The 22,036-nt window shown below is 46.3% G+C and overlaps 1 protein-coding gene and 1 pseudogene across 3 annotated transcripts in view; both read right to left on the reverse strand.

Annotated features, from left to right (window-relative positions):
• The window catches only part of LOC126529762 (G-protein coupled receptor-associated protein LMBRD2B), a 342,033-nt gene that overhangs the window by 220,996 nt on the left and 99,001 nt on the right, over positions 1 to 22,036 (reverse strand). For 2 of the 3 annotated variants that reach the window (XM_072284303.1, XM_050177265.3), the window contains exon 4: positions 21,125 to 21,215. In XM_072284303.1, the coding sequence (XP_072140404.1) occupies positions 21,125 to 21,215 (91 nt within the window). The remainder of the gene's footprint in view (positions 1 to 21,124; positions 21,216 to 22,036) is intronic. The other variant, XM_050177266.2, reaches the window with a different exon arrangement.
• LOC140213192 (tigger transposable element-derived protein 4-like) lies at positions 1,929 to 4,895 on the reverse strand (annotated as a pseudogene).

The raw sequence follows: 22,036 nt of genomic DNA on the forward strand, positions 1-22,036 counted from the left end.
ACTAAAGGGGACAGAAACAGATGGGCGCACTTAGCTGCCAGTGACCTAGAAACACATGGCAGGCATGCTGTGGAAACTGCAGAATCTGTCTTCACTAATATCCTAATAAGGCACATTTCAGCTAAGGGTGGGCGAATATCTTAGGTGTGTTACAAGCGTCGGCGTATGAATAGAGTGCACTTCTAACGTATCAGTGTAAACGTCGCTACTATCGTTGCTGCTTGCGATTTGTTGCGTGCCCACGAGTGCAGATAAGAAGAATAGGAAGGCACCTTTTTTGTTGTTGTTGACCACAACCATCATAAAGCCTACACATAATAAAGGAAAGTTTGGTTGTACCTTTATTTGTCATGGAAGTGCGGAAAGTGATGAAAGTAATGAAATGGGGCACCTACTTAAGAATGTTTGGTGTGTGCAGACCACTTGGTTTGTCTTGAAGAGTTGTTTGCGTAGAATTCGACAGATGGTAAGCGCGATCATTATTAGGTAGACTTGGCACACGACATATCGCTGCAGCAAGTTCGGGGTGCGATCATTACACAGGAAATTTTAAAAATCGAATTTTGACGACAAAATTCAGGGTTGCGATCATCGTGCGAGTGCGATCATTATGCAAGTAAATACGGTATGTCCGCTACTCTGTTATGTCAGGCCAATAACTAACTTGGAATCTGTAACAACGTTGAAGTCGTTACACTAAATTCTTTATACCGTTTTCAGGCGAAACTGCATTCATGACTCGGCCGTACACAGTTTATTTGCTCCTTTTTTCATGCATTCTGTTCTTTTGCCACGTTGAATTCAAGCGTAGGCATGATTGCTTGAACTGTATATTTGTATGAATGCACTTGCATGTTCCCACCCTGCTAAGATCTTGTAAAAGGTTGCAGTATCTATAAATAAATAAACAAATAAATAAATAAATAAATAAAGCTTACTTTCTGGGGTAAATCATTTTTGCTTTTTGCAGTTTATCGAGCACCTGACTCGCCCCATGAATTCGTGATCTTTTTGAACACATGGTTTCATTCACAAGCGATAAAACACTACTTATAGGTGACTTTAACCTACCAGATATTGATTGGGAGAACAGGTTTCTCTGCACCGGGATTAATGCACACTTAGGTTACTTGCATGACATCATTCTGTCTCACAATCTACAACAGGTTGTGAGACAGCCAACGCGCACCTATGGTACGTAGGCAACCATACCTGACCTCGTTTTCGTAAGTCGTTCATTAGAAAACTTTATTGTTTCGGTTGAACCTGGAATTTCTGATCACCGTCTGGTATATTTTTCTTGTTTTTTGGAAGTGCTTAACACCAAAATATGTAAAACAACCACTGTTAAATATTTTTCTCATGCCAGAGACGAAAGTGTCTTGGATTATCTTGGACAATGCCTTGATAACCCTCACAGTAACAACGCTACTGTGCTTTGGGATAAACTTAAAGAAATTATCACTCACTGCCTTAGCAACCTTATTCCTAATAAAACTAAAAAACTTCCAAGACTACTCCCTGCATAACGAGAGAGATTTTGCACCTTAAAAGAAAAGTTAAGCGCTTAAGACAACGATGTGCCGCCTCACGTGTTTCAATTCACGAAATCCAAAATAAACTAAACAAAGAAGTACGGCAAACTAAGCTCTGGTATTTTCACCATACATTGCCAAATTTCATTCGAACGGCACCCCAAAAATTTTGGGCTTTTCTAAACACAAAAACCAAGTCAATTGACCAAATTGTTCATGAGGGCCATGTCGTTGCCGAAAAACAATGTATCGCGAAGCACTTCAATAATTACAGTCGACTCCCGTTAATACGAAGTTCACGGGGACCGCAAAAAACTTCGAATTAAACGAACTTCCAGTTAAGCACAAAGCACAAAAACAGCACTTTATTGGTAGCGAAATCGAGTATTTTCCCTAAGAAAAAGAGTCGATCATCTTGCTCTGTTTCTTCTTGCCGAATCGCACTGCTGAAAGCAAGTTCTGCAGGCTGTAAATGTGGCGGAACGCTTCTTCCGCATTACCTTCAGCGGCAAGGAAGCGCTCCGCGAGAGCAAGGCCCACAGCTGCATCGGCAGCCTTAGGTGGCGGCTCGTCCTCAACTTCATAGTGGCTTTCCTGGGGCCGAATAATCTCCACAATCTCTTTATCCGTTAGTGCACCCCACGTTTCGACCACCTTGTCTACGGCGACGTAATCTTCAAAATTGACGTCCCCGAGAGCATCACCAAAATCAGTGCTGTCAACCTCGCTTGTTGACGCTTCCTCCGAAGAAGCTGTCACAAAACCGCAAGCCCTGAAGCAGTTTGCGATTGTTTCTTGCTTCACACGATCCCATGCTCGCGCTAACATGTGAATGGCACTGAGCAGGCTCACCTCGTATTTTGCGGAATTATTCATGCACAAAATCACGCGCTCAAGGAGGTGCCGCCTGTACAGGACCTTAACATTCTTGATGATGCCTTGGTCCATTGGCTGCAATACAGCTGTTGTGTTTGCAGGCACAAATGCGAGGCGTATTGCACTTAAGGCTGGCACATTCACGTGAGCACTGCAGTGATCCACAAGGAACAACACCTTGCGGTTCGAAGAAGCAAACTTGCGGTCCAATTTCGTTACCCAGTTCTTGAAGATTTCGGCCGTCATCCACGCTCTCTTGTTCGACTCGCAGTCCACAGGCACCGTCTTTATGCCTTTAAAACACCTCGGCTTGGCGGCTTTCCCTATCACAAGTAAGCGACATCGTTCCGTGCCAGTCATGTTTGCCGTGATCAGCACCGACACCCTCCTCTCCTTGCTGCGTTTGCCCACAGCACAGTCGTCGTCCTTGAATGTCAGGGTATTCTCTGGTAGAAGCCGATAGAAGAGTGCAGTCTCATCTGCGTTGAAGATGTCTTCCGGTCTGTATTCACCAAGATATTCACGCAGCTTTCCGTCTTTCCATGTGGCGCATTTTTCCTGGTTAACGGACGCTTTTTCACCACACACGCTCTTAAAGACCAGGTCATGGCGATCTTTAAAGCGCGTCAGCCATCCATCTGACGAAACGAAGTCATCGATCCCCAACATTGTTGCAAGCGTTCAGGCCTTCATCGCAACGATGTCTCCGCTGAGAGGAAGTTTGTTGCTCCGGGCCTCCCTAATCCAAACCAGCAGAGCCTTCTCCAACTCTGGGTAAGCGCCGGTGCGCATTCGCTTCCGACACGTCTTGAACTTGTCGTTCTCAAGTGCATCCATTATTGTGCGCTTGTTCTTGATGTAGTTTGAGAGTGTGTTCGGCTTGATCCCGTATTTCCGCGCTATGTCTTGTTTAGCGGCACTTCCATTCTCAACTTTCTTCAACACGTCGACTTTCATTGCCAGGTCGAGCGTGCAATAAGAGCCACGGTTTGCCATGGCTATCAACTGTGCGACTATGTAGAGTCAATTCCGAAGCGTAGGATCACCTGCGGAACAACCTAGCCAACGAGCAACATGCACAAAGGCCCTCAACCAACACACGTCTCGGATGGAAGGATGGATGTTATGAGCGTCCCCTTTGGAACGGGGCGGTGGGTTGCGCCACCAAGCTCTTGCTACTATGCTGCCTAATATCCCACCTAGGTCTAGGTTAACCAATGAAAAAAAAAAAAAAAAAAAAAACACTATGAACTACCACGCCAAAATTTTCTGATCTGCTATTGCGAACTGTGCTTTTGTACGTCTCCGTCTTTTGTCGTTTCCCTACTTTTCTTCCACCAATCCTCCGATCGCCTCTTACTAATGTCTATTGCGGACCTGTTTGCTTTACCACCGCTCCCGCTGAACCCAAGGGCTTCAAGGAGGCCAGTGGTGCCTAAATCAACCGCTGGGTAGGCGTCTTCACATTCTAATAAAATATGCTCTGTCGTTTCCCTAGCTTTACCGCAGCAAGCACATGCTTCTTCTTCCTTCTTATATTTCGCTTTATAGGTGTGTGTTCTAAGGCACCCCGATCTCGCTTCGAAAAGTAATGAGCTTCCCTTGAGTTATCATAAATGGTTTCTTTCCTGATTTCGTTTTTTCCTCTTAAGTAGTTACTCATGGCAGGTTTCTTTTCCATTGCCGCCACCCATGAGATTAATTTAGCCTCTCTGACTTTCCGCTTGACCTTCTTTGTTGCTGTGTTGCCCACCCCACAAGCCGCATACTTGCTGGTAAACTTCCTAGTTCTTTTCCTCCACTGTGAATTGATGTTTTGCCTGTACAGATACCTGAAGACTCTCCCAGCCCGTTTACTTTCTTCCATATTCCTCAGCTGTTCTTCATACTCAATTTTGCTGCGAGCTTCCCTCACTTCAAAACTAGTCCAGCCCATATCCCCCTGCACAGCTTCATTTGTAGTCTTCCCGTGAACGCCCAATGCGAGGTGACCCACTGACCTTTGGTTCCCGTCGAGCCCTGATTGTACCCCTGATTTAAAGCAAAGAACTGCATTTCCAAAAGTAAGTCCTGGAACCATTACCCCTTTCCACATACCTCGGAGGACCTCGTACCTATTGTATCCCCATAGCGCTCTGTGCTTCATTATGGCTGCATTTCTCTTCCCCTTGACTGTTATGGTTTTTTCCTGTGTTTCTATATATCCATTGCCTTCGTTTATCCATACACCAAGGTATTTATATTCTATTATCCGAGGTATTTCTTGGCCCTGTATCTCCACTGTCTGTTCACTGCTTACATTGAATACCATAACACCTGATTTTCTAACACTAAATTTCAAACCTAAATTGTTGCCTTCCTGTCCACAGATATTAGCCAGACGTTGCAAATCACTTTGCTTGTTAGCGAGCAACACAATGTCGTCCGCATAAAATAAACCTGGGAGTTGCTGCTCTATTACTGTACCTGCCTGTTTGTATGAGAGATTAAACCCGATATTACTTCCTTCCAGCGCCCTCTCCATCCTCACCATGTACATCATAAACAGCAGCGGGGATAAAGGGCACCCCTGCCTCAGTCCCTTGTTGATATGAACTTTCTCCGCGCTCCTCATCCCTTTCCATTCAACGCAAACGGTATTTTCTAGGTAAATCTTTCTCAAAAGCTGCAGACAATCGTTACCTAAGCCTTCCCCTTTCAGAATATCCCACAAAATGTTGCGGTCTACGTTGTCGTAGGCTCCTGTAGTGTCCAAAAAGGCCACATACAACGGTCTGCTTTCTGCTTTTGATATTTCAATACACTGAGTAAGAACAAACAAGTTATCATCCAAATGCCTACCTATTCTAAAGCCATTCTGAAGCTCTTCCAAAATGCCATTATTCTCTGTCCATGCTTGAAGCTTTACTTTGATTGCCTGCACTGCTAGCCTGTATATTACCGATGTAATGGTCAACGGTCTATACGAGTGAATTCTGTCTTTCTCCCCCTTACCTTTATAAATTAAGTTCACTCTACTTTGTCGCCAACTGTCGGGTTTTCGTCTATCTTTTAAAGTTTTTTTCCACTGCTTTCACCAGAGTTTCCTTACTTTTTGGTCCCAGTTCATTTATCAGCCTAACGGGAACCTCGTCTAGCCCTGTGGCTGTGCGCTTAGGAATTTTCTCTTCCGCTTTCTTCCAGTCTAAATTTGTCAGCACTAGCTCCTTTCCCCCTTGGGTCTCTTTCATGCTCTTTTTTTCTTCAAATACAACCTTGTCCTTGCCTTGGAAAGATTCGGCTGTTACTTTTTGGATGTAATTTATTGCTGCTTCTCCTTCCAGTCTGTTTTCATCTTCGTCTAGGATATGTTGTTGTATTGTTGTTGCCTTCCTGCCTAATAATTTTATGTGATTCCAAAATATTCTAGGTGCGGCCTTCTTTTTCTCACGTATTTCTGACAACCAACGTTCACTTTCACCTTTTAATTTTGCTTGCACCAGTATTTGAACCATAGACTTTTTCTCCCGGTATATTTCCCATTTACTAGTTACTTCATCCTGTGGCAACTGCGCCTTCTTTGCCTGCCTGTGCTCTCGAGATGCTTTTTGTCGTTCGGGGATCGCTTCTCGTATCTCCTTGTTCCACCAGCTTTCCGGTTTCTTTTTTTCTTTCCAACGAACCTGTTGTTTCTCTTTCCGTATTTCTGTCGTTATTACACTTAGAAGCTCACCATATTCCCACTCCTTACTTGGCCACTTGCTAAGTTCTTCCTCAACTCTAGTGACTATATTTGCTATTTGTTCAGCGTTCAAATTTGGACTGGCCATTGTGCTTTTCTTGCTCTCTTTCCCAACTACATATCCCATTTTCAAAATGATGCGTTTACGGTCACTCCCTATGCTGCTAAACCCTTCATCGATGACCATTTCTCTCAACTTATCATGAATTCCTTCTGTCATCAGACAGTAATCAATGGTCGATTGCCGGTTTCCCACTTCCCACGTGATCTGTCCTTCACACTTAGGCCCTGTATTCACGATCACGAGGTTATGTTGCTCGCAAAGGTCTAGCACTGACTTCCCGTTATTGTCGGTATAGCCATCTAAATGCTGTATGTGGGCATTCATGTCACCTAACATGACAATCTCAGCACCACTCCCGAAACCCTTAATATCAGTGCTTATGCATTCCACTAACTCTTTATTCTTCTCTGTGCAATTTTTTCCGGTCCACAAATACGTAACTCCCTGCCAAGTTTCTTTCCCACTCATTGTACCTGATAACCAAAGATGCTCTTGACATTGTGACTTTACTCTTTTCCATTTGGCTCCCTGATGGATGAGCATTCCGACTCCCCCTCCCTTTCTTTCCGACTTAGTTCAGTTGCACCTTTCCCATACATAATTCTCAATAACTGGCGGCTCTTCTGAGTCTCTAAGGTGCGTTTCTGTAACCGCACACACCCCTATTTGTTCTCTATGTAACTGCTCCTCAATCTCTGCCCACTTTTCCTTTCTTCTGCCACCCTGCATGTTTATGTAGCCTATTGCATGGCGAGCTCTTGTTCTTGCTTTCCTCCTTTTTCTGTTATCGACGGCGATGCTCTTCTGATGTTCCCCTAGAGGACCTTCTTCATTACTACCTACTCTGACCTCTTGAGCGCCCGCAGGCTCCCTAAAAAAGCAACAGCGCGACCCCCAAGTCGCCAGCCCACTTCTCGTGCTAGCCTGTAATTGAAGTGGATCCCATCTCGTTTAAAACCACCACAACTTCTCACTTCCCTGTTTACTTCGACAACCTCGAAGCCCTTCTGTCAGCTCATTTTCCATATTGCCTCATTGGCAGCCATTACGGCTCTTTGTACGTGACTGTCACGCACAGGCACCTCCGGCACCGTGCACACCACGATCTGCACCTGAGGGGATAGCTCGCGCAAGTCGTCCACCCCCTTCGCCAAGCGCTGGGCTAGTCCTGGCCCTTTCCTGTTTAGGACGTCATTTAGCCCACCTGCTACTACGACGAGGTTGCGCACGTGGGCATTTTCCGTGAGCTTTTCTTTTGCTCGCTCCATGACAGAACTCAGTGTCCGCCCTGGAAATGTCCCTACCGCCACTCTTTTGTCGCTTTTCACCCTCTCCACAATTGCTTTTGAGCACCCAGCCATGTTTGAGTCGCCAGCGATAATCACCCTTTCACTCTCTCCTACCTCTCCCTGCTTCCCTGTGTCCTTTTCCGCGTGATTCGGACTCGACAAAGGGCATTGTCCCCTGGGCTCCTGCTTTTTCCGCGTGGCGACCTCAAGGTAGGTGCCGCTCTTTCCAGCTTCCTGTGGCTGCAGCGTCACCTCACTCGGGGCGTGTTCCGCTGCTTCACTATAGCAACGCCGATTCACCAGCAGCAAGCTGGCGACCGCTTGCTTTAGCTCCCTGCCTCCCACTTCGCCTGTAGGGTCTACCCTACTTTCTGAGGCTTTGCAACCACTTTGGTGTCCTGACACGACATTCTCCGCTGCTCGCGTCTGAAGCGCGTCGAGCCACTTTTTCAGTTCCGCGCTCCTTTCTTTCACTTCCTCAAGCTTGGCCACAGTCCTTACTAACTGCGCAGCCTGGGCCGCCTCCACCTTGACGAAATTTTCAACTTTCGCCTGCAGTGCTACCCGCTTCTCCTACTCCTCCTTCAGGTTTGCCTTAAGCTCTTCGAACTTAGCTGCTCAATTCCCTTCCAGTTTTTGGACGGCTTCCCTGACGCCCTCGCACGACCTGCACGTGAAGATAGACCCCTCCGCGTCTGCAAAATTCTGGAATTTAGTCTCGTAGAGGAAGCACCATCGCAGGCACTCGTCGCACTGCACTTGCTCCCCGTCCCCCGCGGCCTTCACGTTCTTCGATTTCATCGCTAGGCCTACGTCCCTAGGCCCAATGAGCAAGTTCGCCAAATCACTTATGCAAAGCCGACCTCGACCGCTATCCCAAACAAAAATAAAGAATTATCACTCCCTACTCTATGTAAGAATCCGAAGAGCTAGCTGAAAGAATTAAATAAGCCTATCAAATAGGTCCCTCCTACCACCTAGGCCTAACGAGGGAGCCGCCAGACCCAGACAAAGCCGGTACGTTTACTACTCCTACCAAGATTTCAAAATTTGTGCCCCTACTCCATGCAAAAGAAAAAACTTCAAAACACTAGCTCATAAAGATAAAAGAGTACTTAGCTACAACCGAAGTCGCTGAAGCCTCGTGCACAGGAGCGTCCGCGAGCCACCAAGCAAATACAAAAAACTTTCACTGTACAAAATACAAAACCATGTACAAATACCATGTACAACCATGTACCACCATGTACAAATGTACCATGTACAAACCATGTACAAATAAAAAAAAACAGTAGCAATGAATAATCGCGCCGCTCCAAGAAGGGCGGCGTTGCGGACGGGTGCGGTGGCGAAGACACCAACGCGGAACACGGAGCTGTAGCAGCACTTGAAAAGATTGCACATTCTACCAAAGAATGACGGTCACCTCAAGGATCCTGGCTGAAAATAAACTTCCATATAAACAATATTACTGGATGAGGACTTCGAATTATCGAGCGATTCCTTCCATAGGATTACATGCAAAATTGACGGGACCAGCACTTCACTTATAATTACCCGAAAATTCCAATTAAGTGGCTTCGAATTATAGGGAGTCGACAGTATTTTCAGAGTGTTTTTTCAAATTTCGATGGTGGTATAAACCTTACCCGCATGTCATGTAACTCGACCTCTGGTGTTGTTTCGCATCCGGGCGTAGTGTTGATGCTGCTGAACCTCAAAGCTAAATCATCTCCAGGACCAGACAACATACTGAACGCTTTTCTGTGCAGATATTCTAAAGCGTTAGCCCCTCTTCCGTTGCTCATTATCTTCGGCTAATCTTCCTACAGACTGGCTAGCTGCACATGTTGTTCCCATACCGAAAGAAAGGTGACAAAACCTAGGAACTAGTTATCGTCAGACATCATTAACTTCATCATGTTGCAAGTTAATTGAACATATTATAGCTAATGAAATAACCAAATTCCTAAGTGACAACAACGTACTGTCTCCTTATCAGCATGGCTTCTGGAAGGGTTTCTCTACTGTGACACAATTAAGCACAATTATTCACAACTTTCCAAGTGCTTTTGACAAGTAAAGCCAAATTTTTAGACTATTTTTAGACTTTGTTGGGATGCGTGACTCTCACGCCTCACCTGAGATCTAGCTTTCCCGCATAGCTCGTCTCCTGCAGGGCGGCTTCGCCCGCCGTGTGGCCTGGCGCCCGCGGCGGTCGGAGTGGTTGAGGCGCAGTGCGGGAGAGGGCGCGAGTGTCGCGCTGCTGCGGGGTTACTCGGGCGCCGAAAGGGAAGGCGCTTGGTCTCTTTGGGTTCGGGAAGCGAGCGGGACGGACGTGCCGCCCGCGCGTGCACCGACGATGCTTCTGCGAGACCGTCTCGCGTGGCCGCCTTGGACACCGTTGGCGTGACCGTACACGCGAACGACCAGGCGTTGGGGATCCAGCATGGGGCGAACATATTCGCTCGCAATGCGGTCGCGGTAAGTCGGACTTCTAGATTTGTCGTGCGCCCATCGGCATGTTTTGGGGATAGCAACTCGGCTAGCAGGCATTGATCTATGAAAGGTGCAATAAATGCCCTTGTGATTGTTTGCACTACTGTGTTGTCGTTCCTTTGTCCCAAGAGTACGGAGGAGAATCCCATATCTCCCACAACTTTAAGAAAGCGTTTGACCTTGTTCCTCACAATAAACTTATAGAAAAACTACAGTCTATAGACCTTCCAGTCTATATCATTAACTGGGTGGCAGCTTATCTGTCTAATCCCAAGCAGTTCGTTTCAATTGATAATTACTCTTCTAACAAACTTTCAGTAACCTCTGGAGTACCTCAAGGTAGCGTGCTAGGACCTTTACTATTTCTGATATACATAAATGACATCACTCACTAAATTTTTCATCCTGTTCAAGTTCGATTATTTGCTGACGATTGTGTGTTGTTTAACGAGGTTACTTGCCATGAAGATCAATTAATGCTTAACTCTGACCTTCAAAACATTCTTTCCTGGTGCAGTAGGTGGGGCATGAAATTTAACAGAGAAAGAACTGTTTACATGTCCATAACAAAAAATAATAATAAAATGTTGTTTGTCTATACCCTCGACTTTGAGCCGCTGACCAAAGTCAGCCAATATAAACATCTTGGAATCACAATAACCAGTGACCTCAGCTGGAACAGCCACATTTCTAACGCATGTAACTCGTCTTTCAGGAAGCTTTGTCTCCTCAGGCACAAACTAAAGCACGCTCCCTCTGGTACTAGGTTAGAGGCTTACACTACACTCATCCGACAGGAACTAGAATATGCATGCATTGTGTGGGATCCCTATCAGAAAATTAACATTAACGCTTTAAAGATGGGTCAACGTACTGCTGCCAGGGTTATTTTTTCTAAATATTGACTGAGTGACTCTCCTACTAGCCTAATGAATCAACGTAATATTCAAACGCTACAACTACGCAGAAAAATACGACTGAAATTTCTTTTTTTGCTTAAAAACAACTGTTTGTCCCTCCACCCATAGGCTCATGTTAAACCACTTACAGTGCACCAAACACGGCATCGTCACGCTGATTCTTTAACACCTTATAAACCCAAACTAACCTCATTAAGTTTTCCTTCTTCCCACGCACTGTAACAGATTCGAAATATACTCAAGTCGATTGAAGAATTCTTGACTAATCATTCACAATTCGTCACCATTAATAATACGAATTCTAATTCAGTCTGTAACATCAGACGTCCCGCAGGGATACGTGCTCGGCCCGCTACTTTTCGTAACATACATAAATGATTTACCGTTAAATGTAACATCTACCATACGTATGTTCGCGGATGATTGTGTGATATATCGTGCTATTACTTCCAATGCTGACCAATCTTCTCTTCAAAGTTATCTTAATGCTGTCCAGGACTGGTGGAACGAGTGGCTAATGGAACTTAACCTACGTAAGCGGAAATGTTTGTCCATTCATCGTCGCCGTAATTCTCTCATATTTCCTTACGTAATCTCTGAAGTTCCAGTAGAACTAGTTCATTCGTACAAGTATTTAGGAGTAACACTTTCGAGCGATCTTTCCTGGAATTCTCATGTTACTAACATAATATCATCAAATTTTTCCAAAGAGAATGAACCAACTTGCCCAACAATGCATCCTGCTAATATCATCCGCGAACAAGACGTTAGGATTTCTAAAATGCCATCTATATCATGCTGCTCAACAAGTAAAATTATTAGCCTACAAATTTGTCAGGTCAAAACTAGAATTTGCATCGCCTATTTGGAATCCTAATCCAGCGCACCTAATTAATGATCTTGAATATGTACAAAATCGCACAGCTCGATTCATCCACTCGTCATATTCCTTTGATATCAGCGTTTCCTCCTTAAAAACTGCATCCGCATCATCCCCCTTATTGCTCCGTCGTCGCACTGCCAGCCTATCTTTATTTCACAAATTCTTTCATAGCCCTATGTGCATCGCACCTTATATCCTTCCCCCTACACGCATATCTCACCGCACCAACCATCAGCTACGAGTTGCCCGTCCACGCTCAAGCACTGTCATGTTTTTAAATTCTTTTTTTCCTTGCACAGCTGTAGGCTGGAACGGCCTTCCTAAAAACGTTGCTGTCATTATGTGCCCATCGAAGTTCGTCGAAAATGTAAAAAACTTCCTGTTATTGTGACTATGTATTTTTATTCTTGCCACCCCTTATGCAACGCTCCATTTATTGGGACCTTTAAGGTAATAAAATGAAATGAAATGAAAAAGTCTGGCAATCTCGGCTGCCTCACCCGAACCAGCTCCTGAACCTGATCTCCCGAACCAGCTGGTCATTATGTTTTTCAGCACCTCACAGAGTCTGAATTCTGCAGCGCAAGCTTTAGAGGGGGCAATCCCTGACGTGGTACCTAGATTCCTGTTTACCTGCTCAATGTTAGCTTAATGTTCTTTTAGTCTTGTGTTTGTGCATCTCCCAGTTTGCCCTATATACTTGACCAATGTTACCAATGTGTTAGCATGCTGGCCTTGTTATTAACAAAAAAAAAAGAACTTTGGCACGTACAATCATTATCTTGAGTGCAAAAAAGTGCGTGTTTCACATGATATGTGATGCCCGGTCTGTGACACGTGTGGGCAAAGGTATAAGAAGCATTATGCAAAAAAGAGGTGAGGCGTGCAGACAGGACACAAGAGAAGTGGACAACACGAATGTTGTGTTCAATTGGCACTCTCTTTTTTGCATAATGAATCCTTACCAACTAGCTCAGCTGTCTGTCCTATAAGAAGCCGTATTTCTTTCAAATAAACGTTGTTGAAAGTCAGCACTTGTAGTGTCGTCTTCTCGTCTTGTGTCCAGTCTACATTTTTCGCTGCTAACACCAGGATACTGCATGTGGTTCAAGCAGAAGGGGCCTTCAAATGTATAGAATACAACAAAAAGTCAACCAAACATTCAAAAGAAAAGCAGTAAGTAAAACAACAAATAGTATAGGCCAGTATATTTAGCAGCCACGAAAGTGACACTTCAGTTAGTGCACAAGATTATTAGCATCAAAGATGCAGTTAATATGTCCCACTGCACCACTACAAAATCATGGTCCTGTTATGTTGTTAGGGATCAAAGTTTCGGTGCATATACTGATTGTACTTTCATCTATTTGTGGCGACAGCATGACAACGATAGAGATGCGGACTGACCAGATCGTAGGCAAGCGTACGTGCGCTCAGCAACACGTTAACAAACTTGGGCTTTATTTTTGGACGATTCATTTTAGGGATACTTTCTATTTTCAGCATTTTGCACGACTGGCACCAAACACGTCGACAGACAATAGCATTCCTGGCAGCACAGTGCCACGAATGCCATTGCCCGTAGACACCGACGCATCGGACATTAGTGATGCAAAATCCGGAGAAGGCCAACATATCTCCATAGTATCCCCGAATATGGTAATCCGACAATGTGGCACTTTTTTTAGTCCCTCGTAGAATAAAGTCACTTGTTTTCTGGCAAATTTGGATATATTGGGCTTCCAATTATTTGGACTCTTAGGTGGTCACTGGTGAGCCGGAAGTATCAGTTGGTGATGTATAGATAATGTGAAGTTCGATTTGTTAAGCTGCTTACCACGTCTGCAGACCACTGCAGCCACAGACATATTACACAGTTGCTAATTTTGGTGCACTCAGGTGAAAAATCGTGTTTCTTTTTTTATCAGGATGGTGCAGGAAATCTCATTTGACACAATTGGGCGTATTTGGCACAAGTGTGGGAGCACTGGGTTAGGCTGTAACATTGTCCTGTTGGCGTAAACCACCTTGAAGCGAAAGCAACTGTGTGGCGCTCATTAGAGAGTTGCTCTGGCAGCCAAAAGAGCTTGCATTATAGAAACCATGGCCTTGTATGCCGAACTGTACCGTTCCACTTAAAACACAGCAAATGCTTCAGGTTTTCTGAGTTCTGAATGGGGCACCACATCCAATGCAAGTATTTGCAAGGCAGTGCATGAATTTGAGAACTTGTCTCTGAGATCTGTATGAGGGAATGTCCGATATGACTGATGATTTTTACATATATGTGCAGCGCAAAAATACAAATGACAAGGAATAGATGACACATTTACAAATAGTTAAAAACACTTAGGTCATGTCATGCATACCAGATATGTAAGGGTGCCAAGAAAACAAGCTATTTAAAAATTCGGTCCCTTACTGATGCAGTGAAATAGACGTTTGGCTAACACATAAGGCAGAATCTATGTGCATGTGATATGCCTCGACTATCTCTCCGCTTGTTTGATTTCCATTTTTGAACAGCACTGTGGCTCAGTGAACCAGGGGGTTGTATTAGCAGCACCTGCAATGTGTAGCCAGATTTGACATCGCAGAATTCCTGACAGCAGTGTGGTGCTCTGCAAGATGAACATTAAAGCACCGTCTAGTCTGCCTATAGTGCACTTTGTGCACGATAGCGATATTGTGGATACCATCCCTACTGAACACGTGTGGGATGTGTTTGATCCGACATGAAGTTGTCGATGCCTGCCAAAGTTTGTTGACCAGACTGCACATTCTACTTAATTAATTTCTCCCAGAAAAGACAACTCGTACCTGATATTTATTAGCAATTTTCTTTAGTCCACACTCCGTAAAGTGTGCATATGGAATAACGGCTAACTTCTTTTTTTCTTTTTGCTCCTGCTATTGAGGGAAATCGCCTTTCTTTATAAGCCCTTTACATATAGAAATGAGAGTGGATTCAGAAAAAATGGGTTTCTCTAGCCGTCTTAGCTGTCGCGAGAAACTGAAATTGACAACATGATGACAAGACTCTGAGAGCTGAACCTAAACACAATGCAGCTGCACTTCTTTTTACTGAGTTTGAGTGCACCAACGAGTAATTCAATATGGGTTTGTACATTCTAGGGTTGAACTGCCAATAAATGTGGTGGGTGGTACAGGGTCTCTTAAGATCTCTCTTAAGAGGTGAACAGTGAGGCAATTTCAGTCATTGTTAGTCATTACTGGTCATTACTAAGCATTTTTATTCATTTGTAATGAATTGTAGTCGTTACAAGTTGTCGTTAGACATATTGGTCATTTCGTAGTCATTACTAAGCATCACAAGTCATTATTAGTCACTACTGCTCACTACTAAGCATATTTAGTGATTTGTAATCAATTGTGGTCATTCCAAGCCGTTGTTAGACATGTTGGTCATATTGACACGTTTACTTATCTTTATCGGGCAACCACGTTTCGCCGCCTAACAAATGTTATCGCACAGCGCGGGACGCGCCTGCATGTATCCGAGGTTTCTGGAAAGTTATCGATGCTTCTATCCGCTGTCTGTTGTTGCCGAACCTTATGTTATCTGATTTCATCGCGTGACGCAAATGGTATAGAACTTTGTGGAAGGCACGCGGGTCCCAACGATTCGTCTGGAACATTCGACGACTGCTGTATAAAAGCCGACGCGCTTGACACGCTGATCAAATTTTCGCCGATCGCCGACCGTGTTCACCGCTATCGTTGTGCTATAAGTGTAGCCTCTTTCTGTGGGCACAAGTTCACCCAATATAAGTTAGTTTTGTCTTTCACAGTATTGCTACTGTGTTCTTCAACGTCACCACAACGTGACATCTGGTGGAGGTGCTCTGCGTTCATGTACCAGATGCCCCCACGAGGCCGGGACACAAGCCCGAACGCAGAAGACATCACCAACGTCAACAAGAACCAGCGCGGTAGCCACAGGCTGCAAGGACTGCCCCCGGAGCACGGTCTTTTGCCCGAGACGAGCAGGAAGACTGCCACCAAGTACACCCCAATGGCAGCCCCAGCGTCCCCCATTGTGCTGCAGCAGCCCAGGGAGCCTCCGACGTTCCGCGGTTCAACCTTCGAAGACCCGGAAAGCTGGCTTCAAACATACGAGAGAGTCGCTACATTTAACAGCTGGAACACTGACGACAAACTGCGACATGTCTTCTTCGCATCAGAAGACGCTGCCAGGACGTGGTTCGGGAACTGAGAAGCCACCTTAACGACCTGGGACCTGTTCCGAAGCGGCTTCCTGCAGAAATTCGCAAGCGTTGTACGCCGAGAACGAGCCCAAGCACTATTAGAAACCCGGGTGTAGCTACCTAATGAGACAACCGCAATCTTCACGGAGGAAATGAGTCATCTATTCCGTCACGCCGACCCTGAAATGCCCGAGGAGAAGAAAGTCCGCCTACTCATGCGTGGTGTGAAAGACAAACTTTTTGCCGGAATGGTACGAAGCCCACAGAAGACCGTTGACGAGTTTCTTCGCGAGGCCACCAGCATCGAGAAGACACTCGAGATGCGAAACCGGCAATTTGACCGCTGCATGAACTCTGCAAACTACGCAGGAGTTCAATCACTGGCCACCAACGATCTACGCGAGACGATCAGAGCGGTCGTACGGGAGGAGCTGCAGAAGTTCTACCCAAGGCCACAGTTCCAAGTGGATCTAATCGCCGAAATCGTCAAAGAAAAGGTTCAGCGATCGCTTGGAGTCCCTGAGGTACAACCACGATCACCGCAACTTCAGCCGGAAGCGATGACCTACGCCGCCGTCGCCCGCCGTCAAGGTCCCCCTCCACGACAACGCCAGGGCCCTGTAACGCTGCAATTCCGTCGACCACCGCCGCCACCGCCAGCATGCCCACCCGTTGCCCAGCGCAGCTACCCGAGGAAGACAGACGTTTGGCATGCTCCTGATCACCGCCCGCTCTGCTACCACTGCGGGGAAGCCGGCCATGTGTACCACTGATGCCCATACCGTCACCTGGGATTGCGAGGGTTCGCCGTCAATGCACCGCGCCCTCGGGAAGGTGAACGCCCTCGTGACATAGCCGACTACCTCGCTGCTACTCAATGGAGCCGTCAACGGCCGTCCCGGTCGCTGTCCCCTCGCCATTTGTGGCCACAGCGCCGTCCATACACTGGCCCAGCATGGGGCCGCTCTGCGAGCCCTTATCCGGAAAACTAAAAGCAGCAACCGATGGAGGTGCGGTTGCTGTTCGTCAAACTGACGAAGATCCTCCGCCGCCGCCGAAGACGACGAAGAGACCACCTCGACGACATAATAACCACACGCCGCCGTGCCGACGAAGTCAGGAAGCCAAGACTACACCGATGAAAGACGACTTGACAACGCGACGTTCCAACTTCAGTTCAACACGACGCAGCCGTGATCCGACACCAAGACTTAACTGCAACGCCAACAACGAACCACCGACCTCGACGTGCTTCTCGACGGCCACACAGTCACCGCCTTAGTAGACACAGGAGCCGATTACTCTGTCATGAGTGGACCCATCGCCGCCTAGTTGAAGAAAGTTAAGACCGCATGGGAAGGCCCTCAAATTCGGACCGCTGGAGAACACCTCATCAAGCTGACTGGAATCTGCATGGCAAGAATGACCATTCATGACAGGACTTACCCTGCCACCTTTGTTATCCTCTAACCGTGTTCACGAGATGTCATTCTCGGTATGGACTTCCTGAACCAACACGGCGCAATCATCGACCTGAAGTCGAAGTCAATAACGCTGTCGGAAGATAAAGCGATACCGCCAGAGAGCCCTCGCAGTCACCATGCCTTGAGTGTGCTCGAAGATCAAGTGAGCATCCCACCTCGCTCCAGCATTGTTATTTCGGTCGGCACCGAAACACCTGCTGATGTAGAAGGCATCATCGAAGGAGACCAACGTCTGCTGCTCGACCGCGAAATTTGCGTCGCAAGAGGGATCGCTCGCCTGCACGGAGGAAATGCGAAAGTGTTGCTGACAAACTTCAGCCAGGAGTTCAAGCACATCAACAAGGGCACAACGATCACATACATTGAGGAAATTCTGGAAACCAGCAGTGCGTTTGTCCTCTCGGATTCTGTCGCATCTACCCCGATGACCGTAGTTCCCGAGCCAGACTTCGACATAAATCCAAGTCTCCCCATGATTAAGCAACAACAGCTCAGAAGTCTACTACGACGATACAAAGAGTGCTTTTCGACGTCATCAAGGATTCGACAAACACCAGTCGCAAAGCATCGTATAATAACCAAAGAGTGTGCTCGACCACTCCGCCAGAGCCCTTATTGAGTTTCTACCCGAGAACGTGAAGCTATAAGGCACCAAGTCGACGAAATGCTGCGCGACGACATCATCCAGCCGTCAAAAAGCCCGTGGGCATCTCCTGAAGTCTTGGTGAAGAAAAAGGACGAAACCCTACGTTTCTGCGTCGATTATCGTCGGCTGAACAAAATCACAAAGAAGGATGTATACCCCCTACCACGGATAGACGACGCATTAGATCGGCTCTGCAACGCTAAATATTTCTCGTCAATGGACCTTAAGTCTGGCTATTGGCAAATAGAAGTCGATGAAAGAGACCACAAAAAGACCGCCTTCATCACCCCAGACGGCCTCTACGAGCTCAAGGGGATGCCATTTGAACTGTGCTTGGCGCCTGCAACGTTCCAGCGCGTGATGGACACGGTTTTAGCAGGATTGAAGTGGCAGACCTGTCTTGTTTACTTGGATGACGTCGTTGTCTTCGCCTAAAATTTCGACGATCACCTTAGGCGGCTTGCAACAGTACTAGAGGCCATCAGGTCATCAGGGCTCACTCTGAAGCCAGAAAAGTGCCGCTTCGCTTACGATGAGCTTCTGTTCCTAGGCCACGTCATCAGCAAATCTGGAGTCCGCCCCGACCTGCAGAAGACAGCTGCCATCGCAAAGTTCCCGCAGCCCATCGACAAGAAGGCAGCGCGTAGATTTGTTGGCATGTGTGCCTACTACAGGCGATTTGTAAAGAACTTTTCACGCATCGCTGAGCCGCTGACACAGCTAACTAAATGTGACGTCGAGTTCAAGTGGGAAATGCCGCAGGCCGACGCATTTCGAGAACTCAAACGATGCATGCAGTCACCGCCCGTACTTGCGCACTTCGACAAGCACGCCGATACCGAAATCCACACTGACGCCAGTAGCCTAGGCCTCGGTGCCGTCCTAGTCCAGAGGAAAGACGGACTTGAATGGGTGATATCTTATGCTAGCCAGTCGCTGTGAAAAGCGGAAGGCAATTATTCTACGACTGGAAAGGAATGCCTCACCATCATTTGGGCTACAGCAAAATTCCGCTCTACCTATATGGGAGGCCATTCAAAGTGGTCAGCGACCATCACGCGTTGTGTTGGCTAGCTAACTTAAAGGACCCTTCAGGACGGCTGGCGCGGTGGAGCACGTCACTGATGAGGAAAATCTTGACGTCGCTACCTATTTCCAGCACGCCGAAAAAGCTCGACAGCTCGCCCACCTACGGATCAAGAACCAGAAGGGTACCGACAGCCGACACTACAATCTTCGACGACGCTTTGTCGAGTACCAGCCCGGCGACCGTGTTTGTGTGTGGACCCCGATACGCCGACGAGGACTCAATGAAAAACTACTGCGACGATATTTCGGACCCTACAAGGTCATTTGACGTATTGGCGCACTGGACTATGAGGTCGTGCCAGACGGCATTTCGCATTCACAGCGGCGCCGCGCACGATCTGCAGTGGTCCACGTGGTGCGTCTTAAACCCTTTTACGGACGCTGACGAACTTCTTTATTTTGTTGTTTTCTTTGCTACGAGTGCTTTTCTTTATTACTTTCCTTTGTTTGCAGCATCGGGTCGATGCTTTTTAAAAGGGGGGTATTGACACGTGTACTTATATTTATCGGGCGACCACGTTTCGCCGCCTAACAAATGTTATCGCACAGCGCGGGACACATCTGCATGTATCCGAAGTTTCTGGAAAACTATCGATGCTTCTATCCGCTGTCTGTTGTGGCCGAACCTCGTGTTACCTGATTTCATCGCGTGACTCGAATGGTGTAGAACTTTGTGGAAGGCATGCAGGTCCCAACGATTAGTCTGGAACATTCGATGACTGCTGTATAAAAGCTGACGCGTTTGACCCACTGATCAGATTTTCGACGATTGCCGACCGTGTTCGCTGCTATCGTTGTGCTATAATTTTAGCCTGTTTTTGTGGGCACAGGTTCGCCCAATAGAAGTTAGTTTTGTCTTTCACAGTACTGCTACTGTGTTCTTCAACGTCACCACCACATGACAATATCGTAGTCATCAGTAGTCATTACAAGTCATTTCAGTCTTTATTAGTCATTAATGGTCATTACTAAGCATTTTAGTCATTTCTAATCAATTGTAGTTGTTACAATTCGTTGTTAGACATACTGGCCGTTTCATAGTCATTAGTAATCATTACAAGTCATTTCAGTCATTATTAGTCATTACTGCTCACTAGTAAGCATATTTAGTCATTTGTAATCTGTTGTGATCATTACAAGCCATCGTTAGATATATTGGTAATTTCCGTCATTAGTAGTCATTACAAGTCATTAGTAATTATTAGTCATTACTAGTCATTATTGACCTCCACCAATTTCTATTATCACATTATCATTCACTAATTGTCACTATCAATCAGTTCTCATTTTTAATCTGTCTTCATATGGCGTGATGATGCTTCGGCGGACACTTCGGTGGCCAGGTTCGCTGACACAAAATTCATCATGAGCCTAGAAAGGCTTTCGCCTTAAAACTGGATTTCATTGTTAGATGGCAATTCATAGGTAAAGCCCAGACCCAATCACATTAAAAAGGCGGAATGAATATTATTCCCTTGCTTTGGACCAATTTGCAAACTCACTAAGCACTGCACATACATGTATATGTAACAATGTTAACCTACCAACTCGCCCAATTTGTTGTGTTATGATTCATGAGCCCTAGGAGGCAATAAACCATTTGGCACTTTCACAGGGTGGCATATCCGGGACTGCTGTGACCTTTCCTGGGTCTGAAAAGATGCCTTGAGCTCTAATGATAACGTCCAAAACTTGAAAAAGGGACTCTGTTAGTTAATTTGTCTTGGCTGTTGAGTTAATTTGAGCGCAGTGTCGCTCACAGGGCACAGCACACAAAAACACAACATAATGAAGAGAGTGGAAGACAACAGCAGCAGTACAGTGCCCTGGCGGTATCACTGTGCACCGCAACGGGCCCACTTTTGAGCAACCAGGCCACACCCACTCACCAGGTCAAGGCCTGGGACGTCCAGTAGACGACACGCCAGAGGCTCTGCAGGACCCCTTCTGGGACAAAGCTCCAGGGCTGCACACAGGCTGCTGAAAAAAAGCAGAAAGCTACACTATTTGGAATGGAAAGATGGGAGCTGCTTGCACAGAGAGGGTGGGTGTGGTGAGAAAACAGAAGGACACAATGGCCAAACTTGGGGCAGCAAGAGCGTAAGGCAAGGTTGCTGCTAGTGCCATCTGGGGTGCTTCTATACAACACCGTCCTACCCCCCTAGGCACCATTCTTTGTGCTGTGTCCATTCTGAATAATTGACACCTGTGGTTTCAATTGCTCGTATGAGACAATGATGAATTGTGTTCTTTTATGGTGCAGCAGCTGCCATGCAAGACTGGTATTCTTACCAGTTTTGTAAAACATCAAAAAATAAAAGTGAATGACCTGTCACTTAATTGTAATGGTAACATATACTCGTCTAAAATTGATACCTGGTATACAGGGTCCATTATTAAAGTAATGCACACGGTTTTATTATGACACGACTATCTATGGCAGCGCAGTAATACCAGTCAGGAAATGTGGCGAGGGTTCTGCCCTGCCAACACAGCCGGTCGCCTGTTTACTCCGAGCAATGTGAGCGGATAACACGGCGCGATGGAGAATGCGCTTGAACAGCGATACGCTATCAAGTTTTGTGTGAAGCTTGAGAAGAATGCAACCGAAACATTCCAGATGTTTTAAGAGGCCTTCAAAGATGACTGCATTTCAAGGTCACAGTCAGAAAGGCGGCACAAAGTGTTCAAGGCGTGCCGAGAGGTGATCACCATAGAACCCCGTTCTGGACGCCCTACAATGACCAGAACCGACGAAAATGTGGATCGTGTGTGCGAAGTTTGCATTCTGACTGTCACTT

This window comes from Dermacentor andersoni, chromosome 9, assembly GCF_023375885.2.
Source record: "Dermacentor andersoni chromosome 9, qqDerAnde1_hic_scaffold, whole genome shotgun sequence".
Classification (NCBI taxonomy): Eukaryota; Metazoa; Arthropoda; class Arachnida; order Ixodida; family Ixodidae; genus Dermacentor; species Dermacentor andersoni.